This window comes from Cynocephalus volans, chromosome 17 (genome assembly GCF_027409185.1).
Source record: "Cynocephalus volans isolate mCynVol1 chromosome 17, mCynVol1.pri, whole genome shotgun sequence".
Classification (NCBI taxonomy): Eukaryota; Metazoa; Chordata; class Mammalia; order Dermoptera; family Cynocephalidae; genus Cynocephalus; species Cynocephalus volans.
In genome coordinates this window covers 16305625-16331744 of record NC_084476.1, presented here as the reverse complement: position 1 = coordinate 16331744, position 26120 = coordinate 16305625, and the positions used below count along the sequence as shown (strand labels likewise).

Genomic DNA, 26120 nt, shown 5'->3' with positions numbered 1-26120 from the left:
TACTCCAAGAGTGCTTTATCAGCCCCTGGGGACATTAAACTTCCTTTGGTGTTGGGCAGCAAGCATATGCTCCGTGGCCAAAATTAAACTTCTCAGTGTACGAATTGCTTGAATTGGGAATTATCAAGCAGAACGCTCTGATCTCATTCAGAGAGGAAGGAAGTGCTCTGTTGAGTTTGGAAGGCAGGTGTGTTGTCTCTCATCCAGACACTTTGGTCAGTTAAGCCAAAATGCTCCAGAAATAATATTTATTTATATAGTAGAGTCTAGAGTCTACTTCATTACTTTTTTTTTTTTTGTAAAAATGCTTTCACAATTAAGCTTTTCTATAATCCATAACAACTTAAATATCAGTTTAACTTAAATATTAGTTTTAAAATCACTAAACTTCTATGTGAAATAGATTTTTTACCTTCTTTCAATTTTTTCTTCAGATCCTGTTTTTTAGTTAATGAGTTAGAATTAAAAATATTCCAATGATTTCCTGTTTCCAGATAGTGAAAAACATAGAATACTGGGACAACGTTCATCAGCTCTGCCTCTGCACTCCCCTTCGGGAGGTGAGTTAGGATATCGATGCCTTCCTGACTCAGAACTGCAGACAGGATCTCACCTATTAGCAGTCCTGAAACAAAAAAGAAATTAAAGTAGACCCAACCACTTTCTGTCAATTTCTAACAGCATGGTGTTTTCTAAAGAGAGAAGAGCAATCATCTCTTTTCTTCTCTTTTTATCTGGGCAGTTCACTTGCTTCTCAGAAATGGGTGAGAAAAAAATCTGGTTAGAAACATGCATTGGAAAGAAACAACAAAAAATGAAGACTTAAAAATATCACTACAATATGACAGTAGATAACGTAATATAGCGGACAGAGCACTGCATAGAGATCGCGGCAAATTAGTCCCATTCGATCTGATAGCTTTAGACATTGTAAACCATATTAACCGAATCCTTCCCTGGAAGCAAAGCAAATAACCTGAACAGGAAGTGCTGTGACTACTCTGCCTATAACTCACTGTGCGACCTTAGGCAAGCCTCTCTCTTCTATATAGAATGACAGGGTTGCACATGAGCAAAAAGGTCCTCTCTGGTACTAACATTCTGTGATTCCAAGATTTTATCTGAGATAAAACATAGTCAGGACATTCTACCATTCTGATAATACGTTACTGAATTGTAAAGGCCGGGGACCAGCAACAAGACACCATCTGGGAAGCAGACAACAGCCCTCACCAGACACCACATCTGCTGGCATCTTGATCTTGGACTTCCCAACCTCCAGAACTATAAGAAATAAATTTCTGATCCTCACAAATTACCCACTATCAAGCACTTTGTTATAGCAGCATAAATGGACTAAGACACCCCCTCTGGGACTGGTACTTCATCAGACCAGTGCCGTTCTCTTGAGGACATTTGCAGGTCATAAAGCCTTCTGTGTAACAGGACTGACCACTAAGTTCTTTAAGTCTAGAAGTAGCAGCAGTCCCACTTTAGAGAGGTCTTTGGGCCTATAACAGCCCCCACACTCCATCATGGGAGAATGAATCTCCATCCAAATCAGGCCAGTAGAAGAATATAGTTGGAAAGTGATCAAGGGTTTGACGGTGGGAGTGGAGGGGGTAGGGCACCCCCATAGGTGAATTTGTGTGTGCTATTAAGTAGGTATCAGAGAAATAGAATATTACGAGGATATTTTATTTTTGTTTGAAGCAATAAGTGAAATAAGAAATAAAAATGGCATTTGTTAGTTTACCTTTTACACTCAAAATCCTTTTGACTTTTGTCTTGGGAACCAAATCTAATGGTATCCTATATGGGAACTCTTTTCGTCTATTGATGGCACCTGTAATTTAAAAAATCATTGAATTTACACAGAGTTCTTAGAGGAAGACTATTTTCAGATTATTTGTAATAATCTAATTCCAAAGACTCTTTCAAAATAGTAACCCTATTAAAAGTTAAAAAGAAAGTTAAAAATCATCAAGGATATTTATCAAATTCTAGACTTGTATAATCTCTTTAAATAAAGCATTAAATTTGGCTGTAAATTTCCTGGTTATTACAAGACATGAAATAAATATGTTGTATAAATCTTATTGACCAGCATGCAATTTTATCCAAAGAAAGAAAATCGTTCCTGGAACTAAAATCTAAAAATAACTGACATGTAATTTCTCACTCAAGGATATATGAACATTAGTTCCATTGGAAAGCATGGCGTGAACTTCTTTCCACCTTCCCCTCCCAGTCTAATAGAGAAATATTTTCTCTACACACACAACAGTAGAGTTTTAGCATACCAGTATCAGAGAATTTTTCTATTGTAATCACTGATTTATGTCATAAAAATGATAACATTTATTATTCTACTGATAGAGTACCAAACACTCTAGGAAGTTCTTTAAATGCATGGTTACATTGGATCCTCACAACAATGCTGTATGCTAGGTCTATTTTTATTATTTTAATTTTATAGGTGAGGAAACCGAGGTTTAGAAAGTAACCTGCTCAAGGTCACAGAACTAGTACAGGTGGAACAAGTTTTACTGCAGAGCCGATAGTGGTCACTACAAAAAGACCCACCTCCTGTTGTCCTGCTAAGAAAGCTTTTTGAGAGAAGAAACCATCTCTTATTAATTGTGGTCCCAGCACTTAACACAATCCCTGGCAAATGGTAGATGCTAAAAAAAATGAGTGACATTTTCTAATTAAATGGATAAGCCATGTGGCTTTGCTGAAGATGCAGAAATGTTCTTCATGAAACTTCTTTCTTCATTAACCCTTGATAAACGCTGATGATATAATACAAAAATAAGACTCAATGAAGACATTTAAGAGGTTTGCAGTGTGGCTGAAAGAGCATGGAGTTCAGAAAGAGCTTAGTATGTATATAAGCATCTGTTTGTTCATCAGTTAAATGGAAGTAATAATATTTTCCTCAAAGGATTTTTGAAAGGGCAAAAATAACGTAGAAAAAGAGCCTGGCGTACAGTTCATGCTCAATATATGGTACTTATCACAGATAGGTTTTTTGAGATCATCTACATTTGATCCTGCACCATTTTCTCCACTGATACTTGCTCTTGACTATTTTAATTCTGGTTGGTGACTCCACTACTAGATAGAAAAGGCAAAGAAGAGAAAGTTAAAACTAAGAGAAGTCAATTTTACTCTTTATCAGAGATGATAACAAAAGACTCATCAAGACATCACATATAAAGGTAGATTCCAGAGAGATTAAAACATTTAAAAGTCAAATATGTAAAATTAAGAAATAAAATATCCAGCAATGTCTTTGTGAACTAAAGGTAAGAAAGATTTCGTAAAGATTACCCCCAAAATATATAACCATAAGATGAAATTATGATGAATTTGACTATATCAGAATAAAAGATTCTTATTCAAAAATCATTAAAATTTATTGTTGCTCAAAGAAGAACATCTGAAACAAAATCAAGGTGAAATAGACAAGAAACCCCAAATGGAAAACAGAAAAAAGTACAAAAGATATGACTAGGAAACTGACAGATAGAAAGCCCAAACAATCAACAAGAATATGAAGAAATGCTAAAACTCACTAGTAACCAGAAGAATTCAAATTAAAACAATAATGAGATATCACCTTTTACCCATCAAAAATGTCACATTTTAGAGAGGCGAGTAATACCAAGTATTGGTGAGGTTGTGGAGAGAAGAGAACCCTCCACACTGGTGGTGGAAATGTAAACAGAATAAATGACACTAAATATGTGTATGTCCTTTGCCCCAGCAATGCCACTCGTGGGTATAGAATCCAGATAAGTGCTTATACAGATTTTTCAAGAGAAATATATAAGGATGCTCATTGCAATGTTATTTATGATAGTGGGGAATCTGTCACTAGGGGATGGATAAGTAAGATTGTCGGGGGGCCATACACTGAAATTCTATGTAAAAAGTAATGAATTAAATGTACATATAGCAATAGAGATACTTCTTTAAAACAGAGAACTGAGTTTAAAAACATAAGAAATATAATGGGATCTACAGCACGATACCTTTTACATATATTAAAAAGAAATATACACACAAAGCAACATAACCTCCCTATTCAAAGGTATATGTAAACACATTTAACTGGATGCATTTGAAGGAAGGGAAATGGGACTGGGGTCAGGGATGAAGAGAGAAAATAAAACATGAGAGGGGCCTGCCCAGACCCATGATGACGGTGTGCCAGGAAGCAAGGGGAATGAGGAGCTTAACTCTGCACCGGAGACATGAAAGAGTTGGAAGAAGAGGGCTTGTCAGGGAAAGAGATGAGAAACTAAAGGCTAGAGCCACTACCTGTGTTTAGTCTCTTTAAGTTGGTGCCATACAATTTTAATTACTACTACTTTGCAGTTTGTTCTAATATCTCATTCTCCATCATTTATATATATATATTTCAGATTTTCTTTAACATTATTGTCCATTTACTTTTCCAAATAGATCTTTGTCTTTTTTAAAAAATTGAATTCTGTAAAGTATCACACTGGTATAGCAATTTCAATATATAAATATTGGAAGTATTTAACAAAATATCTGAAGTAATCTCAACAGAATCGATTAGTCTTTAACCTCTTTAGCTCTCTAGAAAGCAACAAAGCTGCCTAAAATGAGGAGGGAAAAATGTCATGTGACATGATCGGAAAGAAGCATAGGTTTTTGTTTTTGTTTTTTTAAACCAAGATTTTCTCTAGAGAGATTTATTCCCAGATACAAGGTCCTTCCCATCTTGTGGCCCTGATGTTCACACCTAGAATGAGTAAGACAGGGCTGTGTGGTGAAGCTGCGCGCAATAATACCAGTGCAGGAGACATCAGTGGTGAAAAGAAAGAGAAAACAAAGGACGCAGTGGCTCTGAGGCTTGACGTTAACTGCATGAGGCCAAAAACCTCAGAGCCTGACATCTCTCTATCCATAGATCATTTGCAATGGGCAGGCTGGGAGGTCTGGGTGAAGGTAAAATTAGAGAAAAATGTTGCCGTATGGATATGTATACCTAGAATGGAATTTTCTTTTTATTACTCTGCTGAAGACATCCTTATTCAGTTCATGATACCCGGCTGATTTAAAATGTAAAGGGCATTAACTCTTTGCTTTCCCAGAGGAAATGGCACTTGATTTGTAGTAAGAACTACAGCAGTCTGTCTTCTTTTGTTGAAAAGAAAAGAATTGTTAGCTGAGCACATTCTAAATTTCACAAATACATATATACAAGGGTACTTCATGGAAAGATTTGTATTATCTTGTAATTCTATTTTTCAACAAACTTTCTGAAGTACCCTTGTATGTATTTAGGCCTTCATTCAATACTCAAATTTTGCAAAATTCTGGCTTTGAGAAGATTCAGAGTTTCTCAATTGAAGGAAAAGCAGGGAAGTAGGAGCAATGAGGAATGGGTTTGTTAAGTGATTAATCAGCATTATTGTGTTTTGAGATAATGCATGTTAAGTAATTATGTAAATGACTTTTTCTTAGGTAGTCTTTGGACTGATGGTTCTACTATAAAATATTATAAATTATTGTTGTGATGCATAGAATATGACTAATATATAAGGGAAGTCATGTAATTATACTACAACAAATGCTACGAAGAAGGGTAGAAATCTAAGAAGTGAATATTTCTGATTCTAGACAATTAACATTTTGAAAAACAGTGTTTTAAGTTACATATACATTTTCATTTCTAGAGCAAAAGGACGACATATAAAATACAAAGTCATTTTGCCTACCATAAATACCCCTAGGATCCAGAGTAACACCAGCATAACTTTCTCTTTTGACACCTTCTGGCTAAAATAAAGGCAGAAAATACTCAGTTAAGAATATAATTAAATTTATATGACTTGAATACCTTGGATCAATTTTCTGGATTACTTTTTAAATTAAAAAATCCTTTTTTTTTCTTTTTGAAAAAACAAGTGCATATAGTTATATACATAAATGTAGTAATAAGATTTTCTGGCTATTTGATCAGAGCAAACAAATAGAAGTTATTATAAGCCAGTAATTGGTCTAAGTGCAATGTATGTATTAGCTCATTTAACCTCTAAAAAACTCTGTGAGGTAGATGCTATTTATTACTCCCATTTGACAGACAAGGAAACTGACACACAGAGAGATCGAGTAGCTTGTCCAATGTCATACTGCTAGGAAGTGGCGGAGCCAGGATTCAAAGCCAGGCAGCCTCACTCCAGAGTTTGTACTTGGAAACCATGACTCAAGGATACACAAGAATGTGCCTCACACAAGAATGTGTCTCGCACAAAATGTTCACTGGAGTGAATTTCATAGCTGAAAACAAACTCAGAAAATGATGACCTAGGCAGACCCAGGCTAACTAGCCATGTGACCCTTGACAAGAATCTTATCTTTTTAAATGGACAAATGGACAAATCATAATTGTATAAGAATCTTATCTTAATAAGATAACATAAAAACATCCAGACTATGGGTAAACAGTACTTAATAAGTGATAGTTTTTCTTCCTTTTTTGGCCTGTTTACTTATTTATAAAATGGAAAATTTTCTAGGCTGCAAATTCTTTAAATGCAAGGGCCATGTCTTATTTATTATTTTATCTCTAGTACCTAGCATTATGGCTGGTGCATCAGATTTCAAGACACTTCCTGAGTGTGACAGGAGAAAAAAACGCCTGGAAGACATGTACCAAATTGTTAAAATTGGGTATCTCTGGGTATGGAGATTATGGGTGATTTTAATTTTTTTCTCTGTGGTTTTCCAATATTCCATATTTTCTACAAAAAGCAAATGTCATTGTTTTATTTAAAAATTTTAAGTGTAATTTCAGATTTATAGAAAAGTTGCAAGAATAGTACAAATAAAAATCTGGGATAAACTTCCAGATTCCTCAACTGTGAACATTTTGTTACATTTACATCATTGTTTATCTTTCTTTCTCTGTCTGTCTTTTGGAATCATTTAAGCATAAGTTGTTAACTTTTTTTTTTTTCCAGAATGAAAAAACTGTTTTTAAGAGAATCAGAAAAAGCATGTTTTTCTTACCACCACTCGTAATGTTTTCACTAAGATTTCTTTTCCAAATGAAGTCTCCAGTGAAAAATTGATGTTGTGTAGGCCAATTTCCAAAGGAAGCACCGTGAATGTCACCAAGTGATTGGAGGAGCCCTCTATTTTCTGGCGCACACATTTGGACGACTTTGTCCCTTGGTGGTCAATGGCTGGGCTTCCCGATGTACAGATTCCCTCCACAGCAGACATTTTAACACAGAACTGAAATAACCACGAGTGCAGAATTATATCAAAATACTTATCTATAAGGAAGTTTACCCTGACTGTGCTGATCTGGACACAAATTCTACACTGGTGTTTTAAATAGGAGAAATCTCATTTCAGATTTCCTAACACATGCAAACAAGTTGCTGTAGAGCTGAGCAATGTGAAGGGATGTCTAGAAAACTCAGCACAGGCCCAGAAATGTCTTACACTCCTTAGACTGTACCTAATATAATAGGCACAAAGCTGCTGTGGGTCTTTGCTCATGCTGCTGTGACAGCACTTGTTACCCTGTCTCTTCACACGTTTGTACTTTAGACACTGGGAGCCTCAGGCTCAGGAACTCTGTGTTTTCTTCATTTTTGTATCTTTTAGCTCAGCCTCTGGTATTCAATGAGTGATGGTTTGAAGAAAGACTGCAAACTCCATATCTTGGCATTCAAGTCCCTGCCCAATATGTCCCCAACTTACTTTCCCAATCATTTTTCATATTAATTTCCCACTTGCAGCCTATTTTACAACTGCACTCTGGCTCCAAAAAAGACCTAGATTCAAATCTCAGCTCTCCTCTTTTTAATGGTGTTAGGGAACAGGTCATATGATTTTTTAATCCTCCATTTCCTCATTCTTGTAATGGGAATAATAATAGTACCCACTGACTTCTGGCTCAAATAGTAAATATTTTTCATCTTCCCTCTAAAATCTAGTGAACTGACAAAATCAAGAACTATACCCAAAAGAATAAGTCCATAAAATCCAGAATAAATCAAGCAGATAAACAAGAGAGAGCATCAACATTCAACAACTAATTTTGAGAAATTTCTCAAAAATAGAAAGTTCCTTTTACCTCTTAACTGTCTTGGGAAACACAACAACCAGTGTGGGTGGCACAGGAGCTCAATAAACAGGACCATTGGGTCACCCGAGGCCAGCGATTCCCCCAGGATAGCAGGGGGAGTGTGGGGAAAGATATAACACAGTCACTTGATAAAATTCTTCATAATTTCATTGAAAGAACTCTTAGTAAATTGGGAATAGGAAGAAACTTTTGAAACTAATGGAGAATATCAATAATGGAATACTACTCAGCTATAAAAACGAATGAAATACTGCCATTTGCAACAACATGGATGGACCTTGAGAGAATTATATTAAGTGAAACAAGTCAGGCACAGAAAGAGAAATACCACATGTTCTCACTTATTGGTGGGAGCTAAAAATTAATATATAAATTCACACACACACACACACACACACACACACACACACACACACACACACACACACACACACACACACACACAAAACCGGGGGGTGGGGAAGAAGATATAACAACCACAATTACTTGAAGTTGATACGACAAGCAAACAGAAAGGACGTTGTTGGGGGGGAGGGGGGAGGGAGAAGGGAGGGTGGTTTTGGTGATGGGGAGCAATAATCAGCCACAATGTATATTGAGAAAATAAAATTAAAAAAAAAAAAAAAAAAAAAAACCTATGGCAGTTTCTGGTTTCAGTAATAGCCAAGTAGCTCCTGTTGGGAAACCCTTCTGCAAAAATAACTATAAACTCTAGACAAGATAAATATTATAACAAACTACCTGAAGGTGCTAGACTGGAAGGGGAGAAGGGAATGACACTGGGTACATGTCCTGTGCTTTAGAGCTTTAATGTGATGGCCGGCCTCATTGGTGCATTCAGGAGTGACTAAAACTCCAGTAGAAACCTGCCATCTTAATGGCTTGAGGAACCAGAGGACAGAGTATAGGGTTGGGGGTAGGGGGGCAGCTACCACAGCTGAAAAGTAAAGGAGATCCAAGTTCAGTGTATAATCTTTGCTCAACCTGGCCAACCTTTGAACTACACATATCACAGACTCCAAGCATCTCAGCTAAGGCTAAAAGAACTGAACCGAAATTTTAGAGTATGAGATTGAATTCAGCCAATTGCCTGCTAAAACACATGAGCAAAGATGAAAGCTCTTCAGAGTAACATAACAGCATCCAAAGTCTTTATAACATTTCATTAATAAAATTTAGGGTTCAATCCAAAATGATTGGATGTAAGGAAATGGGAAAGCCATACTTAAGGGGAAAGGTAATTAATAGGGACTAAACCCCCAGATATCACAGATGTATTTGTTTCTTGTTTTGATATGATGGAAATGCACTGATAATTTAAAGATTAGATAAAGTGCGACAGTACAGTGATATGTGTGGCAGCTTAAAATGCTGTCGAGTTATAATTGTGTCATTGCAATTTGTAATGCTCCAAGCAATGGTGCAAAGCAATGAAAGAACTACATATGGTCTACATCATATCTACTCAGCTCTGCTATGGACAACACCTATACAAATGAACGTGGCCACTGAAATTTGAATTTCATATCATTTTCACATGTCATAAAATATTTTTCTTTTGTTTGTTTTTTTCTCAGCCATTTAAAAATATGACAGAAATTCTTGACTTCCATGTCATATAAAAAGAGGTGGCAGGCCAGATTTGGTCCCCTGATCTGGTACATAAAGTAAAAGGACAGAGATGTAAAAGATTCAATATGGTAGGGAGGTCATTTCCCTTATGTTAGTTTGTGAATTCAGAGCAATACCTATCAAAAGTTGAATAAAATTTTAAAAGTAGAATTCAACAAACTAATTCCAAAGTTTATTTGGCAGATTAAATGTGTAAGAATAACAACAACATAAAAAACATTTGAAAAATAAGAATACTTGCCTAACACTTGCCTAACAGATATACAATAGAACCACAAATCTATAAAACTTTAAAACACAGTGATACTGGGGCAAACAAAAACTGATAGTTGAATGGAACAGAGCAGAGAATCTATAAAAAGACCCATATATATGGGGACTCAATATATATGGGCAAGATGACTCTTCAAATCAGTGGCAAAAGTATGAATTCCTTAACAAATACTGCTGGATCAACTGGCTATCTATTTGGGTCTATGTCCTTATTTCAGATTAAAAAATAATAATAAATGCTCACAAAAGCTATAAAAGTATTAGAAAAAAATATGGAAAAACATTTTTTAAAATTTGTGGTGAAGAAAGATTTCCCAAAAACACAAAACCCAGAAGTCATAACAGAAAAGATTTACAGATTTGATAACATACAATTTAAAAACATACTATTAACAAAGTTAAAGACAAGTAGCAGATTAAAGAAAATGCCAGTAACATATACAAGGGTACTTCAAAAAGTTTGCATAAAAATAGAATTAAAAGATAATGTGAATCCTTCCATGAAATTTTTGAAGTACTCTCTTATAACCAACAAAAGATTAATTTCAGTAACATACAAAGGTGCTCCTATAAATACTAATAAGTATAAACATCTTTCTAGTACTTGCTACGGGCCAGGCTTTGCATTTACATGAATTAGGTCATTTAATCTTCAATAATGAAGTAGATGCCATTATTATCCAATTTTTTCAGATGAGTCTTATAGGATTTCAAAATATTTTATTTTCAATGTATGTATTTTTGTTGCATCAAAATATAATAGGGTAATCAGCAGAAAAAATTCAAGCATAAAATATATATCATTAGGGGAGTGGAATGGAAATATGAGTTCATAGAGAAAAAAGAATGATATACAAGGGTACTTCAAAAAGTTCGTGGAAAAATAGAATTAAAAAATAACACAAATCTTTCCATAAACTTGTGGAAGTACTCCTGATGTAATCTGTTGTTAAGAGTTTATTTGAGTATTTTAAAAGTGGATTGATGTGGTATTTAGATTCTATTACATACGTTTAAAAGTTTGATATAATATTTTTATTTTAAAAGAGCAATATTTAAATATTCCAAAGGCTATAGATTGGCATGTTGTTCTGAACTTATGATAAATAATTTTAAATGCTGCTATGGTTTGAATGTCCCCCCAAGATCATGTGAGAGCTTGATTCCCAATGTAGCAGTGCTGAAAGGTGGGGCCTTTAAGAGGGGATTGGATCATGAGGACTATGCTGTCATGAATGGATTAATCCATTCATGCAGTAATGGGTTATTGTGTGTGTGGACTGGTGACTTCTTAAGGGCAGCACATGAAAACATTCTTGCCATTCTCATGAGGTGATACCTTGTGTTGCTATGGGACTCTGTACAGAGTCCCCACCAAGGAGAAGGTCCTAACCAGATGTGCCCCCTGGATCTTGGACTTTCCAGTCTCCAAATATGTAAGAAATAAATTTCATTTCTTTATAAATCACCCAGTGTCAGGTATTCTGTTATAACTGACAGAAAACAGACTAATACAGATGCCAAGTTAAAAATGGGTCAATGAAATACATGGTTTTTCAAAAACATTTTTGAGGGTATACAAGCAAATTTTTTGGAAGCCACTGAAATACTCATCTCTAAGAATAAAATTGGAGCTTTTAAAAAGTATAGTTAGATTTCTGGACCACATTGAGTTCCCACATAAAGTTTTATGATTGTGATATTCATGTGAAATCAGTCAGCCTACTGTAAAATTATCTTTCAAAGTGTGCTGACAAAGAAGATAAATGGTGGGTCCAATCATAGTTGGAGTTTTTCATGCATTGTACCCTGGGCCAAGAGAAGATCAAAGGAGTTGACATGAGTTTAATCAGTGTGGTTGTAATGATGGTTTATGAATTCTAACCTTAACAAGAAGTAAAATAAAAATAGCAGAGGGCTAATGGATAATAAATAAGTGGTTGAGCCAATGGATTGGAGGTTTCAATGATGCTGCTGAGCTCTAGCTATGGAAGTAATGGGTTTAATGAGTTAGGAGGATAGAGAGGAGGTTGTAATTGGATCCTGCGATGTTTGAAATCAAGTTTTCAGAGAGGATGACAAGATCTATAAAATGAAGATGAACATGAATGGCTAAAATGCAGGAAAGTCAAGGAGATCAAGGAACTCAGAGTCCAGGGTGACAAATGAACTAAATGTGAGCTCATCCTTCTCTGAGCCTTCACAACATATTGATTATCTCATGCACCTTATTCTTCTTTAAATTAGAATTACATGAATACTTGTCTCAACCCCTCCTTTCTTCCCCCTTCACTTATTAAGCTGCACATCTACTATAGTACACATCGTTAAGTGCTTGGTTTATATTGTTGAACTGAATTGATTTTTTATTTGTGTGTGTGTGTGATGATTACATTAAAAACATTCTCAGAAAACCAGAAATTGTCTCCTTTCCTCCCTTTCTTCTAACATACCATAAATACCTACTTACCAGTGTCCCAGAAGTCCTATAGTTATAAACAGTTCCTTTTAACTGGATCTGTTCCCCTCGTACAACAGAATATGGTATATTCATTTCCAGGAAGACGTCTTTGAACACCTTTGCCTTGAGAAGATCAGCAACACATATTCCTTCAGCCCAAGGTGAAAGCAAAGTAGAAGCATGTTAGGGAATTCCTACAATGCCTCATTAGTACTAAAATGTCTCACATTTGCTTTATTTCAAGGGAGAAAGAATATTAGCTCATGTTTTTTTCCGTATTATCACCCCATGTCCTTGAATTTTCTACTCATTGATCTTTATTTCAATAATTATTGGTGTTCACAGAAAGCTTCACCTGTTCAACAAATATTTAATTCTATCTAAGGCATGAGAATATTTAGCAACTAAAGCACTGAATTTTTTAAAAAGATATTCATTATTGGCTACATTTAATGGGTATAACACTTTGATTGTAGACACAAAGATTTTTGTGAAAATTAAAATAGCAAATACACAAATAAAACCAAGCCTGAAGTTACATACAGAATGTTTGTACTTAGTCACCACAAAGGGGCATCAGCCCAAATGGGAAGTCACGTGTTTGTTTCTAACTTTATTCAAGCTCCCTGTCACTGTCACTGAGAAGAGCAAAGAGAAACAGGGACTTGACGCCAGCATCTATAAAATGACAGCTAACAGAAGAACAAAAGAAGAAATCAATATGTTCAAAGATGTGAGTATATCCAAGTCTTTTGGTAACATATAAAAAATAATATTTTAAAAAATGACACCCCTTAAGTACTGGGTAAACTAAATAAAAGTAAAAAAGGACTACATCTTCTAATCAAATCATTCCTTATATGAGTATATAACTTAAGTTTGCTTACCACTATTTGAAATGCCAACACCTTGAATTTCCCAGGTAGTTAGAGAATCAGGTAGTGCAAACTGCAACTGGCTTCTGTAAGTTAAAATGTAGAAATCCAAATACAGTGAGACATTAATTAACCCAACTTGATAGAGGCACCCATTAACAAAATTTTTGCTTCATAGAAGGAAAAACAAATTACAAGATAAAACCATATCAAGTATTAAGGAAAAACCCATCAAGAAAAATATGTTCAGTAACTCTCACATATTCCATGATTTTAAACATTGCACCTGCAGGATGAGAATTCAAGTTCAGAAGGATGCCTTTGAAACATTGCAAAATCAAAGCATACAAAACAAAGAGAAAATTATGTTCATCATGAATATGTTCTAAAATAGAGAAGCAAAGAAAAATTATGTTCATCGTGAATATGTTATGTTCTAAAACAGAGAGGCAAAATAATGTATCTTCATACCGCTCATCACAGTTACTTAACTAAAGATTTCTGATTACGATTAATCTTGTATATTTATTTACAGATATTGTCGACCAACTTTGTGTCAGGCATAATGCCAAATACTGAGTACACAGCACTTACAAGATATAGTCCTGCTCTCAAGCAGCTTACAGTCTAGTGGAAGGAATAGTTATGTTAATAAATTGCACTTATTGTAATAACTGAGCCAATAAGGCATTAAAAGAGTGCAGAGACAGTGCACATTCATTTAACACGTTTATTTTCGTGTCTGTACAAGCTGAATCATATGCCAGGTCCTAAATTCAGCAATCTGGATTTAGTCCTTGCCCTGGAGGTATTTACATTTTAATGTGGAAGGCAGGCAAGTAAACAGGCCATTATACCACAACATTATACATTATACAATATTATACATTATACATGCAACAGGGTTAATTGGGAGAGGCAATTAATTCAATCACTGGTGGGTGGGGGATAGTGATGAGAAGGTTTGCCAGAGAAAGTGCTAGCTAAGGGCAATGTCAGGTGAAATGGACAACAGTGTGGAGAAAAAATTAGAGGGGACAGGGTAAGGACAAGGAGACTACTGAGGAGAGCTCTGGAGCCAGGGCCTTGACTTCTCATTGGAAAGCCAGTGCTTTGGGCTCACCTAGGAAGAGAGAGGCTTGGGGACTCAGTACTGCTCATTAACTGTTTTCAGTGCCTGGTACCGAGGAGGCATTCCATAAAAATGAGATGAATAAAGGACTTTAAGAAGAAAAGAACCTTTCTTCTTGTTTACCAATGTTTGTTTTATGCTATAGATATTTTAAGATAAAGCTACTCAGTATGGTGGATAGCACATAGTTGTGTGCAGTAAATGTGTACTTAAGTGAAATGAAATTACGTGGAATAGCACCCTTTTCCACCAATAGTTAATCCTGCCATGGAGCCAAATACCAAAGCAAAGTACATTTTTTTAAAAAGAGAGAGAGAGAGAAGCAAAACAAAACAAAATTTGACCAAATAATAGTACCATCTTAACTCTTAAATAAACCATTGAGAAATGGGTGGTTTCCATATTTTTGGCCATAATACTTGCATTATCCACGTTTCCTTTAGAGGAACATGAAAGAAGTATAATACCTTTTGGGAACATGATGAACTTCCCACAACCAGCTTTCTGGAAAATAGCTACGAATTTCTGGCTTGCTTACTGGTAACACGGTCTTTGTATCTGGGCAAAAAAAAAAGCATATTCAGTTATGGAAAAACAATAGAAATTCTACTACGTATAGCCAAATTTAAAAATATGACCATTAATCTCAAACTTAAGCATTTTTTTGAAATGCTAATAAAACATTTTGTTTAGTGATTTCGCAAGAGAACTATAAAAGCCTTAGGATTTCTCCACTAACAGCATTGTCAAAACAAAGCATTAAAGTATGTTTAATGATTTGTTTCTTAAATTGTTAAATGTTTAGTATTTCTGAGATTATACAAGATACCGGTCGGTCTGTAAAGTTATTTGCGCTTCTGTAATTGTAATAATTGTGTTTATATTAGAAAATAGGAAGGTTTTATGTGATTCTCTGCCATGATTTAGTAATTTATATTTACTTTTTAAAAAATGGGCAGAACTTCTACTTCCATCCAAGATGCACTAATAGAAACTGGATTTACCCTTTTGTCTTATAAAAATAGAAAAACCAGACACAATACATAAAACAACAGTTTTCAGACATTAGGACATAAGCAGCACAGGACTGTGGTCCCTGAGAGAAGGAAAATAGATTAAGTGAACCTTAAAATTGTCCCAGCTTATTGCCTGGAGACAGTTTACAGGCTAGGCCAGTAAGAGAAACCCAAGTAGAGCCTGGTGGTCTGGAAGACTTGTGGCAACACAGATGGGAGTTTTGGGAGGCCAAGCATCTAGAATGAGGGGCAGAGTGCCAGAGAGAAGGGAGTTCCATGCAGCTGAAACTAAGCCAGATGATTATAGTTGAAAAACTGGGAAGTGAAAAAAATATGTACTAGAGTGTTCATTAGAAAGTTGCTTGTAATAAACAAAAATTGGAAAACAATCTAAATACTGTACTCTGCTTTGCTTAACAGTGTATCTTAAACATTGTCCATCTCAATGGACATGTTTCTACAAACACAAATTTCGTGGCCATTTACCAAAATCATATTAGATATACGTGTTGTAATAAACACATCTAAACAAAGAAAAAGTACAGTAAAAATATGGTGTAATCTTATGGTACCACCTGGCATATGTGGTCCATTGTTGGCCAAAAGGTTGTTATGCCACACATGACCATATAAAACAGGAGTTGTCATTCTGTGTTAATTTGTGTTGTTAAAGACTATACTGGTATAGAAATGAAAGTTCTAAAAGTTCTGAAAATGTATTAATGAAAGAGAGTTCTATAAATTCTATGTATACTGTGGTTGAAACTGAAATAAGATTTCAACTTTTATATAAATATACCACCTTATGCTAGACTTAGAAATCTTTTGCTATATTTGATTAGTGTAGGTATAAACAGAATTTTTAATGGTTGTAATATCACAGAACCATCATAGACTTTTAGCACTCAAAGGCATATTGGAGATCAACTGGTCCAAGCTTCTTGTCTGAAACTCAGAGAGGATAAATAACCATTCAAGTTTACAGAAAGTGTTGGCTTTAAGGTTCTACCAGGTCTTAACTCTGGACTAGCGTACTCTGCTCTATACTATACCTCTTCTGATTCCCAAGAAATGATAACAGATTTTTTTCTCATGGACATTTACAAGTTATCTTTTCTACTTTCAATTGTAAATAGAGCACGATAACTACCTTTCTTAGCAGCATAGAATTACACAAAATTCCCCATATTGGGCAGAATTCTGATACGAAACTTTACACTTACATAGCCTTCCCAGTTGCAGATTTTTATGAGACTTTTCAGCACGAAACTGGGTTGCGATGACACAACATTCGTTGAAAGCTCTGATGCACATTGGGCCTATGGTAACCCGTGCAAGTCGCTGATTACAGGTTTCATCATTATTACGATGAGCTCCATCGAAACAACATTTCTTCACTACTGTGTGTTTGTATTTAGCAGCTGAAATGGTAATAATACGAATGCCCTTGATTGTGCACAGAATCATAACATCTCAGGCTTAAAAGAATCTCAAGGGATACCTGGTTTTTACTGCCATATGACCCCCGCCTCCCCACAATGGCTGGTTGACTGACCAAGCTCCCCCTGGAACTACTTTAGGAATGGCAACAATGTGATCTCACCAGGTAGTTCATTCCAATTCACACTAACTGGTTAAAAGGCTTCCTGCAACGAAGATGAATACTAACTGTTGAAACTGGAACTTTAAGTTCAGCACCCTTTGAGTAAAATAAGTTAAACATCCCAAAAGTCTTCAAATATTTGAAGATGGCTATCATCACTGTGTAAGTATCTCCTTCTTCAAGCTAAATATCCTATTTTTCCAATAATTCCTTATATGACATGGTTTGTAACCTTCACTAGTGGCATCAGTCTTTATTGTAAGTGCTCAAACTGATCAATGTCTCTTTTCATATTATTAGAACTTAGAATAAAAGTTAGAATTAAAATAACTCACATACAAATGGAAGGAATTGTTATATTATTAGCTGAACTCTTTCTACTGTAACATGGGCAATTATCATATCATATTTACATATTTTTTCAGAAATAATTCCGATTAGATTTATTTCCCAAGGAATAATCCAAAATGATTTTAACTGTTAAAAATATGAAATAGAAGAAATAGATTTCTAGGTATACCCCAAAGTTAATTAATTCATGGATTTTGTCAGAATAAAATAGAAAAAAAGCATTTTAGTTGCTAGGTGAAATTTGTAGAGAGGAAATCTTTGTGACAAATGAGTTAATATTTTAGATTTTAGAGACAGAAGTAATAGAGACCTATTTTCCTCAGATTAAGGCTGTGCCAAATGAACTACTGGATTTATTTGAATAAATCTTTCTGGGGGAGGTGAGCTAGACTTCCTTGCATATATTTCTTTTCACCTGTTCTATATGAAGTAGGAGAAATTATATAATGTTTAATATTCTCCAGCTTCTGAATGATAAGACCATAACCTTTTACAACCACATGAAACTTTTAGAGTACCTGCTTCTTCTATTTTCTGTTGAAGCATTCTTCTTGCCCTCAGAATTTCTTTACATGGTTCATCTTATTAAAAAAAAAAAAAGAAAGATAAGGACAAAGAAGGAGAAAAAGGAGATGAAATCTCAGAAAAGTTCCATGAAACTCTTTAAGTATTTAAAACAAGTCATTCATTCGACAAATATTGAAAGCCTGCTTGGGATTAGGCATTGTGCATGATACATCTTTTTTTAAGTTTTTTTTTTTTTCCATTTTATTAGATTTATTTTTTCTTAATTGAAATATAACAATTGCATATATGAGGATACCTCAAAAAGTCATGGAAATATTTGCATTATCTTTAAATTCTATTTTTCCTCAAACTTGGTTCGTTTGTTCTTGTTTTTCTAGTTGCTTGAGGTGCATTGTTAGATTGTTTACTTGAGATCTTTCTAATTTTTTGATGTAGGCATTTATTGCTATAAACTTTTCACTTAATACTGCTTTGGCTATCTATATCCCATAGGTTTTGGTATGTTGTGTTCCTATCATTTGTTTCAAGAAATTTTCTTTTTTAATCTTAATTGGAACATTGGGATTATACATACTTATGAGGTATAATCTGATGTTTTGATACATATATAAGTTGTATAATAATTGTGTTAGGTTATAAATCACATCATGCATTTATCGTTTGTGGCAAAAACATTCAAAAGCTTTTCCTCTAGATATTGTGAAATATACAAAACTTAAGAGTCATGCTACTGTGCAATAGAACATCAGAATTTATTCCTCCTATGTAATTGGACTTTGTACCTGTTGGCCAACCTCTCGCTGTCTTCTTTCCCCTCCTCCATCCTTTCCCACTCTCTGTTAACCACTGTTCTACTCTCTGCCTCTATAATATCAACTTTTTTTTTTTTTTTTTTTTAGATTCCACAAATGAGTGAAGTCATACGGTATTTGTCTTTCTGTGCCTGGTTTACTTCACTGAACATAACATTCTCCAAGTCCATCCATGTTGCCACAAATGACAGGGCTTCATTCTTTTTTATGGTTGAATAGTATTCCGCTGTGTATATATACCACATTTTCTAAAATCCATTCATCCATTATTGAACACTTATACTGATTCTATATCTTGGCTTTCCTAAATTGTGCTGCAATAAACATGGGCATGCAGATAGCTCTTTGACATACGGACTTCATTTCCTTTGGGTGTATACCCAGTAGTGGGATTGCTGGATGAAATGGAGTTCTATTTTTAATTTTTTGAGCAACCTCCATTCTGTTTTCCATAATGGCTGTACTAGTTTATACTCCCACCAACAGTGTGCGAGTGGTTCCCTTTTCTCCACATCCTTGCCAACGGTTTTTTTCTTTTGTCTTTTTCATAATAGCCATTTTAACTGGAGTGAGATGGTATCTCACTGTTATTTTGATTTGCATTTCCCTGATGATTAGTGATGTTGAACATTTTTTCATATGCCTATTGGCAATTTGTATGTCTTCTTTTGAGAAATATCTTTTAGTATCCTTTGTTCATTTTTCAATTGGGTTATTTGCTTTTTTGCCATTCAGTTGTTTAAATTCCTTATATATTCTTGATATTAACCCCTTGTCAGATGTATAGTTTGCAAATATCTTCTCCCATTCTGTAGGTTGTCTCTTCACTCTGTTAACAAATTTTTTTGATGTGTGAAAGCTAGTTTTATCTATTTTAGTTTTATCATTTATCTATTTTTGCTTTTGTTGACTGTGCTTTTGAGGGACATATCCCAAAAATCTATGCCCAGCCCCATGTGATGGATTATTTCCCTTATGTTTTCTTCTAGTAGTTTCATACTTTCAGGTTTTTCAAGAAATTTTTTGATTTCCTTCTTAATCTCTTCTTTGACCCACTGGTTGTTGAGGAGCATGTTGTTTAATTTCCATGTATTTGTATAGTTTCACAAATTCCTCTTGTTATTGATTTCTAGTTTTGTTCCATTGTGGTCAGGAAATATACTTGATATGTTTTCAATTTTTTTGAGCTTGTTGAGACTTGTTTTATGGCCTAGCATACAGTCAGTCTTGGAGAATGTTTCATGTACTGATGAAAAGAATGTGTAAATTGTAAATTGCGCAGCTGTTGGATGTAATGTTCTGTAAATGTCTGTTAGGTCCATCTGGTCTATGGTGCAGTTAAATCCCATGTTTATTTGTTAATTTTCTGTCTTGATGATCTGTCCAATGCTGAGAATGGGGTGTTGAAATTCTACACTATTATTGTGTTGGTGTCTATCTCTCCCTTCAGATCTGATAATATTTGTTTATATATCTAGGTGCTCTTGTGTTGGTGCATATGTATTTAAAATTGTTATATTTTCTTGCTGTACAGATCCCTTTATCATGATACAAGGGTATTTCAAAAAATTTGTGGAAAATAGAATTAAAAGGCAGTACAAAATTTTCATGAACTTTTTGAACACCCCTTGTAGAATGTCTTTCATCTCTGTGCAATTTTTGATTTAAAGTCAGTTTTATCTTATACAAATATAGATACTCCTGCTTGCTTTTGATTTCCATTTGCATGGAATATCTTTTTCCATCCCCTCACCTTCAGTCTGTGTGACTTTATAGGTAATGTAAGTTTCTTGTAAGTAGCATATAGATGTTTTTATCCGTTCAGCCAGTTTATGTCTTTTAATTAAGATATTTAATCTGTTTAATTCAAAGTTATTATTGATATGTGAGATCTTACATATTTGACTGTTTTCTGATTGTTTTGTATATCCTTTGTTACTTTCTTCCTCTCTTATTATTTATCTTTGTGGTTTGGTGGTTTTCTGTATTAATAAGGTTTGATTTTTTTTCTCTTTCTAAATTGTGTATATGCTCTACAGTGAGTTTTATACTTTCACATGTTTTCATGATGGTTGTTATCATTCTTTCTCTTTTAGATCTAGGACTTCCTTAAGCATTTCTAGTGGTGATGAATTCCCTTAGTTTAGTTTTTGTTTGTCTGAGAAAGATGTTATCTCCTTCATTTCTGCAGGATAGTTTGGTGGGTAGAGAATTTCAGCACTCTGAATATATCATTTCATTCTCTCCTGGCCTGTAATGTTTATGCTAAAAATTTTTTCTATTAATGGGGATTCCCTTATATATAACTTGAGGCCTTTCTCTAACTGGTTTTAGAAGTCTCTCTTTGTCTTTGACTTTTGACGGTTTGTCTATAATGTGCCTTGGTGAGGACATTTTAGGGTTGAATCTATTTGGGTTTCTTTGAGCTTCCTGGATCTGGATGTTCATATTTCTCCCAAGACTTAGGAAGTTTTCAGGTATTATTTCATTAAATAGGTTTTCCATTCCTTTTCCCATTTCTTCTGCTTCTGTCCTCCCCTAATGTGCATATTTGTTTATTTCACAGTGTCCCATAAGTTCCTGTAAGCTTTCTTCATTTAAAAAATGTTTTATTCCTTTTTTTTTTCTGATTGATTAAAAGTCTTGTGTTTAAGTTTTGACATTTTTTTCTTCTGCTTGATCTAGACTGTTGTAAAAGCTTTTGAATGCATTTTTTACTTCATTCATTGAATTCTTCAGTTCCAAGATTTCTGTCTTTTTTCTTTTTTTTAATGGTATCTATCTCTTTGTTAAATTTCTTATTCAGGTTGTAAATTGTTTTTCTGATTTCATTGAATTGTTTGTCCGTATTCTCTTGTATCTCACTGAGTTTCCTTTGGGTCATGCTTTTGAATTCCTTGTCAGGGATTTCATCAACATCCTTTTCTTTGGGGTCTGTTGTTGAAAACTTATTGCCCTCCTCAGGAAGTGTCACATTTCCTTGCTTTTTTTATGTTTCTTGTATCTCTACATTGTACTGATATATGTACATACAGTAGAATGGTCACCTTTTCCAATTTTGTGGAGTAGTTTTCTTAGGGATAGACTTTTTCCTATAGTTGGGCCCTAGTGTGTCAATTTGGTATGATATGTTGACTTTAGTTCTGGGTGGGCACAGCTGCATGGTCTGTGTCCCATTTCTTCAGCTGTAATCTTGTCAGCTATGACGGTGATTGCTTGTGTTGCCTGGGCTCTGATGGTTTATGTTAGTGGAAGTGTGGTTTTGCAGTGGGCAGAGCACTTGACTGGTTTTTAGGCTAGGCACGTTGGGTGCAGCAGACTCGCCAGCCATGCATTGGTGTGTCTCCTTGGGGTGGGGTCACCATTGGGGCAAGTGCCAGGGTCTTGCACAGGTGAGAGGACTTGCCCGTTGTGCAACAGTGGCTCCTGGGGGATCAGGGTCATGGCTGTCTAGGCTCAGGCAGGTGTGAAGGTCTGCCCTGGTATGTGGCAGTGGTTCCCAAGGAGTGGGGCTACTGCCAGTGCAGCTTTCAAGGCCAGGCATTGGCACCTGTGGGTGCAGATGGTCTGTCTGATATGTGGCAGTAGGTCCAGAAGGATGAGGCTGCTTCCAAAGCAGCTGACTTGGCCAGGTATGGGTGTACACTGCCACTGAGGACCAACCTGCTACTTGGCAATAGATCCCAAAGAGTGGGGCTGCCTTCAAGGCAGCTGATAATGCTGGGTGTGGGTACACACAGGCACTGGGGCCCACCTGCTATGCAGCAGTGAATTCTACAGAGTGGGGCCATGTCTAGAGTGGCTGGCAGGACTGGGTTTTAGCACACATCTAGGGAGAGATCTGGCCTGGTCTGTAGAAGTTTCTCTGGGGTCCTGGTCACTCTGTTGGGCCCAGGCTTTGTGCAGTCCAGGTCACAGCACTGCAGGCACCTGTCAGGGTGAAACAATGTTGAGGCCTCAAGGATAGGGAGAAGAAGTGGTCCTCAGTTCCCAGAGCCAGACGTACTCCAGCAGTGGGTCCAGGCCCGAAGGACTCTTTAGTGGCAAAGACTTCTGGTCTCTGTGGTGGCTATGGGGGCTGCTGGGGATCTCCAGCTTACCTTTTCCCTGTAAGAAGTATACCCCTGACTCCAAGCCAATCCTGGTGGGAGAGACAGTGTGGCAATGGGCAGGTGGCTTGTTTCTCTTTTGGTATCCTGGGATTCCAAACTCCAGAGGGATTTTGCTGCTCTCCTGGTGCTCTCCAGCATACCTCCTCAGGCACTCCCATGAGATGTGGTTGTTTATTTGTTATTTAGGTCCCTTTTTATGGGGTGGATGAGTTCCAGTCCACTCTAGTCTACTCTGTTTTGCTGGGGCCAGTCTCCTCTTTCCGGAAATTTTTGAGGCTTCTCTTCATTCTTAGCATCCTATTTCTTCCTTGAGAATAGCTAAGAAGTATCCAGTTCTTTGGCTTCCAGTCAAGATGGTGGAATAGACAGTCCTCAGTGTCACTCTCTCCCACAAATAAACCAATTTACAACTATAAAAAAGCAATGACAGCCAAGCTGGGGCCGCTAGAGCTCAGGGGAAGAGGGGGAGAGACCTATGGAGTGCGTGAAGGCAGGAGAAGCCAAGATGAGAGAAGGAAAAAAACCCCTCCAACCATTTTGAATCCCAGCCATTTCCAGGATGGAACTGCAGAGTGCCTGGAACAGGAGCCAGCAAAAGCCACAGCTGTGCCCTTCAGATGAAGTTACTTGGAGGCAGCAGGGGAGAAGAGGGCCTTGGTGACCCCCAGGACAGCAAGACCACTAATAGAGTTCCCATAGACCCACACAGGAGCAAGGAGCCACAAAAACTGAAAAAAAGGAGCCAGTCAGAGGCCGGTGAGTCATTGCAAGGACTAGAGCAAGGTCTGTCCCATGGGAAGTGTTTGGAGCACTGGTGGTGGGGGAGATGGGCCCACTGGGAGAACACTGGGGCACAGCAAGGACAGCCAATCTGTCCCCCAGTCAGTGCAGGACCACTCAGAGGAGACTGGTCAGGAATATAGAATTGCATGGGGTGCAGTTTGATGAAAAGACTCAGGCCCAGACCAGAGTTTCTACACAACTCAGGTGCACCAGATCTCTTGAGAGCTGGAAGTACCTACAAAGTCAATCATTAAACCCTGAGCTGCACAAAAATCCTTCCCTAGGGAATCAGTAGCAAAGCAGCAATTTAGCTCAACCACAGAGCTCAAGCACTGGTCCCCATAGGAAGTTCCTCTGTCTTAGAAGTAAGCAAAGGACAAGAAATTAGTTCCATCGCAGAGTTTAAATGGTGGGAACAGCAAATAATTCAACACAGAATTGAAAGAAAAAACAAAGTACCTGCAACCAGAGATAAAGTTTCATGTTAACTAGTGAAGGTCTCATTTCACCACAGAACACCTATAACAACTAGAAGGACTGGAAGTCCCCCAGGCTACCAAGCCAGAAAGTGGGGAGGGCCTGGGGCCTGGCCTCAGCAATGACCCCCAACACCTGAAACCAATCCTAAGAGTGGGGGATGAGGGCCTCGACTATGCCCCTCTGACACACGCAGCCAGCCCAGCGGCGACTACCAAGCTGCCACAGGATGAACCCTGGGCTTTCCCAGCTGAGGTGTTGGGGGACCTTGGGGCTTGGCCATGCCCCCCCATGCACAGCCAGCCCAACAACAGCCACCAAACTGCTATAGGATGTAACACCTGCAGCCAACCCAGCAGCAACCACTGAGCCACCACAGGAAGCACCCTGGGCTCTCCTGAGCCAGGGCAGTGAGGGGCCTCGGGCCTCGGCCATGCCCCTCTGACACGTGCAGCCAGCCCAGCAATGACCACAAAACCACAGCAATAAGGGTCCTGGGTTCCCAAGCTGGGATGGTGGGAGATGAAGGCTTTTGCCACACCCCCCCCGACATCTACACCCAGCCTGACAATGACCAAGCCACCACTGGAAGCCTCCTGGTCTCCCCTGTGGGAATGAGGGGGGTGCCACAGGCCTCAATCCTGCCCCTCCTCCTTCCTCCTTCTTCCATCCCATTTCCTTCCCCTTTCCCCTCTCGCCCTCCCTCCCAGCTGCTCTGCAACAACATCCTAGAATGTAAAAAGTAATATTAATACAATTACCTTTTCTTTAAAAAAAAAAGTACCCAGCTCTTCATGGACTTTGGTTGTCTCCTGTAACTACACATCTTACTATGACTCATTTTATCTTAGTGGAGCTCACAATCTAGTATATAGTTTGACTTGTTTTATCTGAATTTGGTTTTGAATCCTGCAAACTTCTTGATCCACTGATTATAAAGAAATACCTAAACATTTAGAGTGAGCAATGTTTTTGTGGGGTATGCTTTTTCATTATTTTCACTCTGTGTCATATTATTACAAATTTAGATATGAATACCATAGTATCAAGTAGAATTATGAACAATTTTATAACCATAGAAACCAAGATGGACAACTGAGTGTAAGAATGTGCAAGGACAGCTGCTATTATATTACCTATAAATAGATCTAGTCCCTACAATATCCTCTCTTTAAAAGATGGCGGAATGATCAATTCTGTATATGGAAGAGGCCTCCTAGGGGAGATGGTCCTTACACTAGCTTCTGCAGGCTAATAAAGGAGAAAGCAGCCCCAATGAGTAAAGGCACAAAGGTGTAAAACAGCGTCGTGCCACCCGAGAGCTACACTTGACTCTGTATAGCTTAACATAGGTACAGTAGAGCAGGTGACAGATAGCTGGAGAGAGCTGGGGAGAAGACTGTGGGAGGCTCAGTGCTACACTGAAGAATTTGTGCTTTATCTTGAAGGCCAATGCCATTGGAATTACGTAGTCATGGCACTGTCAGATCAGTGTAGAGAATATCCTGGAAGAGCGACAAAAATGAGGTCTGAGAGGAAAATGATCAACGTAAATTTCAGTAATAAAAATGCTCGGCATTTTACCGTGTTCTTGGGAGTCGTCTGCATTTGCATTGGTGAAGAAGGTGAGTCCGGCAAGATGGAATACATTAGCACTGTTGTGACCACCACCTGCCCCACATCCCAGGTCACTCTTCTCTAGAGCTTGAAATACCTGTCCAGAAAGGCAAATTGTTGAGCCCATTCAGATGTATAAATCATTCCTCCAAAGAACCAAAGATGCTAGTTGCTACATGGTTATAACAAACCTGTGATATACACAGGTCACTCATTTATCAAATGACCAAAGACCGAATTTCCCAACTTCATTCCTTTAGTTTGTCCTTTTGTATTTGCAATACATACCTATTCAAAATTAAATC

General features: G+C 36.9%; 1 protein-coding gene across 2 annotated transcripts in view; it reads right to left on the bottom strand.

Moving 5' to 3' along the window:
- The window catches only part of LOC134365767 (complement C5), a 108574-nt gene that overhangs the window by 45779 nt on the left and 36675 nt on the right, over window positions 1-26120 (bottom strand). For both annotated transcript variants that reach the window (XM_063082037.1, XM_063082038.1), the window contains exons 15-24: window positions 25783-25912; window positions 18005-18067; window positions 16756-16953; window positions 14984-15074; window positions 13397-13470; window positions 12519-12658; window positions 7054-7281; window positions 5760-5820; window positions 1757-1846; window positions 413-625 (exon numbers count right to left, since the gene is read on the bottom strand). In XM_063082037.1, the coding sequence (XP_062938107.1) occupies window positions 413-625; window positions 1757-1846; window positions 5760-5820; window positions 7054-7281; window positions 12519-12658; window positions 13397-13470; window positions 14984-15074; window positions 16756-16953; window positions 18005-18067; window positions 25783-25912 (1288 nt within the window). The remainder of the gene's footprint in view (window positions 1-412; window positions 626-1756; window positions 1847-5759; window positions 5821-7053; window positions 7282-12518; window positions 12659-13396; window positions 13471-14983; window positions 15075-16755; window positions 16954-18004; window positions 18068-25782; window positions 25913-26120) is intronic.